Below are 5131 nucleotides of genomic sequence, written 5' to 3' on the forward strand. Positions count from 1 at the left end.
GTTATGTCAAAGATGAGTGGACCACCCTCCAGGTTGCTCCACTATGCTCCCTCTGGGAGGACTCCCTTGTTGTTCCATATTCCTGAGTCTTCACTTCTCATCAAGCTAGAGTGAACCCTGCTTTATTACCTCTCTCCATAGTTTGGGGAAGGTGGAGGGACTGATGACCTTGGGTGTGGAAAGTGGCTTTAACATGTGCCACTCCCGAACCCCAAAAACATCTGTTTGACACCTCTACTGAGAGGTACAGGCAACTCCCAGCACTCTTCACGCAGGCTAACTCCCATCTCCCCCTCTGCCTGAGCTCTTTGCCAAACAATGCCTCTGGAGTAAGCGCCAGTGCTGCCACTCACAACCCTCCTGTAAAACCTGGGTTCTCAAGAGATGGGGGCTCCGGAGTCCCGGGGACACTTCCCACCACACTGGCTTTAAATGAGCAATACATCAATCAACTTGAAAGTTTTAGAGGGTAAGGACTTGATGAGTCTCACAAAGGGCTTTTGGGCCAGACAGGCTGGCTCCACCTCTGCCCTCTGCTGGGCAGTAGGACAGCCAGAGGCCACCGCTGCCAAGAAAGGAGGCGTCCAGCCCAACTGGCTGCCCCTTTGCTTGCCTCTAGCCCTGCCTCTCTCCTCTCTGAATCGCTTTGCTCTGCATGAAGACAGCTCATCTCATTGCTTTCTCCCTTTAACTCCTGCTGAATCCCAGGGAGTCAAATGGATGCATTCGATGACGAGACTCAAATAGTTCCCAACATGGACAGGGAAGCAAAGAGAGGCTCGAGCTGTCCCAGGGCAGTGGGCGGAAGCAGGAACTTGCAAAGTTTAAAAGGAAAGACGGCATCTCTGAGGCACAGAGAGGGACTTGCTTGAAGTCCAGAATTCAAGTGCCCTGGCCTTCTGCAGCCAAGCGCTCTCGGAGCAGCTCCGCGCACAGCGGCTGCGTGTCCATCGTGCGTGAAATACATGACAGCGTGAGGCGGCCTCCAGGAGCCAGCCACTGAGCGGGGAAATGGACATCCCAGTCCTGGGTGCTGCAACAGAGGCGCTCTGTTGCTGGGTGGAGAGGTGTGGGGGTGCGAAGACAGAGCTAGAAGAGAGGACGTAATTCCAAGTCGAAAGAGCTCCACAGGACGCAGGAGGGAGGGCTGAGTGGAGCCCCAGGGAAGGGTAGGAACGAGAGGGGAGAGAGAGAGCTTGGGCAAAGGGAGATTGGGGCATCCTGTAGGGGGCAGGAATGTGAACCTGTAGGACAGGATGCCTGGAGCCTAGAGGGAGAAAAGGAACTTTGAAAGGTCTGAGAACAAACATTTTGTCGAAATGTAAAGACCCTCCTCAGGAGTTCATGCCTCACCATGCAAGCCCACAGCTTTCAAATGAAAGCAAAACTATTCCCTTAAACAAAGGCTATGTGTGAAACACCACATGAGACAGAAGTGGAGGGCTCTGGTTTAAAGGCAAGGAGGGGACCCTGGAGCCTGCTCCCCCGCCCCCCACCCTGGCCCCAGGGAAAGCCTGGGAAGAAAACCCACAGACTCGAGCCTCAGGGAGGCTGTGCAGTGCGCCCTGCGACCTCACGGCATGTGAGACACATCTTTCCCCGCGAGAACCTGCAGCTGAACCTCTTTGAGGTTTCTCTGTGAGCCCTGCCTTGTGTTCTGTGTGTGATGCACCGAGCTCGGCTTACTCTGCTCCTATGGAAGAGCTTTTTCTGCAAACGCCACTTTTGCTTATAACTGGCTTTGCTATTCAACGTGAAAGCAAAAATTAAAAAAGATAAAGACAGAAAAAAGCACCGCTTATAGGTCCACTGACGGGATGGGACGTGCAGGCTGGCCAGCTCATCCTGTCCTCTCTGAAGGAGATGGACGGAGTGGTGACGCTGAAGGGGCTGGGATGCAAGGAGGGACAGTAGCCCTGGACATTCGGGTGAGGATCCCTGGCACCGAGGCAATGGCCAGGGAATGCTGGGCATGGGGAGGGCGGGGCAGGTGGCTCTGCCATTGCACTAATGTGCCTCCCCACCCCACCCCACCCCCAGCACCACCCACCCTGGGGACCAGAAGGAAAGAACCCAGTTGGGAAAGGGGTCTGCCCACCATTGACAGTGACCCCTGGGAGGCAAGAAGGGCCCGTGGCAATTCCCGGGCTCCCCTGGCAGGAGAGCAGCATGAGACCACCCAGGGCCTGGATGCAGAGACCGCCCTCTCCCTCCCTGGGCTCATCTTTTACAGACGTGTCTTTCTGAACCTACGTAAATCGTAAATCGATTATAGTAGTTTTGAAATGCTGAGTGGAGGGGTCTGGTGAGGGGAGGATGGGAAGCACAGAGCTGGCTGGTAAGGAGGAGCAGGTGCAGGGGGACAGCTGCGAGTGAAAGGTATGAAAACAAGCACCGAGTCTTCCTTTGCGGTTAGCTGGGTAAACAACCTGAGCGCTGTGGGGGGCAGGGGGGAGGCTCAGGAGGAGGGCGCTTCCGGAGACATGGTGGGCACAGCCCTTCACGTGGGGAAGGCCCCCCAGTCCTGTGCCTGGACTTACCACCCCCCTGAGCCCCCCCACCCGTCCCGTGCCTGGCCTCCGTGTCCTTCTCACTTCCTTCTGCTTCTCTCCTCGGCCCCTCTCTCTGCTTACAGTGCTCTCCTTTGCTCTCCGTGCTGGAGCCAAGGAAGGGCACAGAGCGGGGAGGGGGAGTTTGCCACCCCTGGGAAGCAGCTGGGAGGGATGCCGGTAGGTCAGCGCATGGGGAGGAAGTATTGGCTCAGTTAGATCAACCGTGGGTTCCAACAGAACTGATCTTTAGCAAGGCAGGTCGATAAAATTAGTATACTTCGTACCTTGAGCCTGCTGTGCAGATTAAAGGAAGGGAAGGCTCTTACTACAATGTCAGATACAATGAAGACAGTCAGGAATAGAGGGCAAGTCGAGAGGAAGCCAGCGAGCCACCTGAGCACCAGCCCCCCAGCAGGATCCTAGGTTTCAGGGCCCACAGCTCTCTCTGTTCAGCATTGGAACAGATGGCGCCTCGGCCCAATCACCTCCATTCCCAAACCAGAAGGATCCATTCCAGCCCCAGGGCCCTGAGTCCTTCCATTCCTGAGGCTACATCAGCACAAAATAACTTACAGGTGCACAGCACTTCAGAGTTTATGAAGCATAGCCACACCATACATCTCCTTTCGTCTTCGTCACTGCTCTGGGAGGAATTAGTCCCTTTGACAGACGAAAACTCAACCTGGAAAAGGCAAAGTGATTTGTTCAAGGACACCCAAAGGGGAATTGGGGTCTGGTGGGTGGGATGTGTTGGGAGCGCAGGGACAAAAGCAGTGAGCCTGGGGAGATAGGAAAAATCCACAAGGGAGTCGGGGGCCCTCTCCCAGAGGATGGGTCCTCAGTCTCCCCACCTCCTGTCTCCTTGCCCTTGCAGTACAAGGAAATGGCCAACTACAACGACAGCATAGACACCACCTTGGAAAGCAGTGTCTGCCCGACGGTTGAGGGGCCCCTCCTGACCTCCTTCAAGGCCGTGTTCATGCCCTTGGCGTACGGCCTCATCTTCCTCCTGGGTATGATGGGCAACATCCTGGTACTGGTGATCCTGGAGCGGCACCGGCATACGCGCAGCTCCACCGAGACCTTCCTCTTCCACCTGGCAGTGGCAGACCTCCTTCTAGTCGTCATCCTGCCCTTTGCTGTGGCCGAAGGCTTCATGGGTTGGGTCCTGGGCACCTTCCTCTGCAAAACTGTGATCGCTCTGCACAAGATCAACTTCTACTGCAGCAGCCTGCTCCTGGCCTGCATCGCTGTGGACCGCTACCTGGCCATCGTCCATGCTGTCCATGCCTACCGCCACCGCCGCCGCCTCCCCATCCACATCACCTGCGCCACCATCTGGCTGGCGGGTTTCTTCTTTGCCTTGCCAGAGATCCTCTTTGCCAAGGTCAGTGAACCCCATCACAATGACTCCCTCCTACGCTGCACCTTCCCCCAGGAGAACGAAGCTGAAACCAATGCCTGGTTCATCTCCCGCTTCTTCTACCATGTCGGGGGATTCCTGTTGCCATTGCTGGTGATGAGCTGGTGCTATGTTGGGGTGGTGAACAGGCTGCGCCAGGCCCAGCGGCGCCCTCAGCGGCAGAAGGCAGTCAGGGTGGCCATCCTGGTGACGAGCATCTTCTTTCTCTGCTGGTCGCCCTACCACATTGTCATCTTCCTGGACACCCTCTCGAGGTTGAATGTCTTGGGCAATGGCTGTGAACTGAATAGCTATCTCGCTGTGGCCATCACCATGAGTGAGTTCCTGGGCCTCGCCCACTGCTGCCTCAATCCCATGCTCTACACGTTTGCCGGCGTGAAGTTCCGTAGTGACCTGTCAAGGCTTCTGACCAAGCTGGGCTGTGCTGGCCCCGCCTCCCTTTGCCAGCTCTTCCCTAGTTGGCGCAACAGCAGTCTCTCTGAATCAGAGAATGCCACCTCCCTCACCACCTTCTAGGTCCCAGCTGCCCCTTTGTTCCTGTTTTCCATGGGGGGAGGGGTGCAGTGATGCTGGAACCCCTTCCACCAGGAGCTGGGAGCTCACCGTGGCCAATGCCCTCATCTGAGGTGGCCAGATGAATCAACCCTCTTTCCAGGACATCCCTGCCAGCTCTTCTGCCAGCCCTGGGGCTAGGCCGGAATCCTGGGGAAACAGCCCAAAGGCATAGCAAAGGACACCCGTGCCCATCTGGGCTGAGAGGACGCCACACACCTTCTCTCATGTTAATCATCTGCAGCTGAAGAAACGACTTTTACTTTTGCCCTTGCTAATAGGGCAAGCCAATCTCCTTCTGGAACATAATCTATCATCTTATGGACCAATGACTGCACAGCTGTCACTTCTCCTACCCCACCCACCAAAAGAAACCAAAAGCTGAGCCCAGTCCCAGGGCATGGATGGAAGTTAGGTTTGAGGAAAGGCCAATTGGCACCAGAGGGTGGCCTGAACATCTCATTCGCTAACAAACACGGGCATTCTGCCAAGCCACCACCTTGACCAAGCAGGAAGCCCAAACTAGCCCAGTCCAAGCAGTTGCCCATGGCTCAGACCAAAATGATGTCAGGCCATCCCTTTGTCACACTGGTCGAGAGAAGAG

General features: G+C 56.1%; 1 protein-coding gene across 1 annotated transcript; it reads left to right on the forward strand.

The window, feature by feature from the left end:
* Positions 1-2723: 2723 nt before the first annotated feature.
* Positions 2724-4491, forward strand: CXCR5 (C-X-C motif chemokine receptor 5; the record flags this gene model as incomplete). Its single annotated transcript, XM_084249843.1, has 2 exons — positions 2724-2729; positions 3427-4491. The coding sequence occupies 2 exons, from the start codon at positions 2724-2726 to the stop codon at positions 4489-4491; spliced, it is 1071 nt and encodes a 356-aa protein (XP_084105969.1).
* Between the last annotated feature and the right edge of the window lie 640 nt (positions 4492-5131).

The sequence above is a fragment of the Talpa europaea genome (genome assembly GCF_964194135.1).
Source record: "Talpa europaea genome assembly, chromosome: 12".
In the NCBI taxonomy this organism is placed as follows: domain Eukaryota; kingdom Metazoa; phylum Chordata; class Mammalia; order Eulipotyphla; family Talpidae; genus Talpa; species Talpa europaea.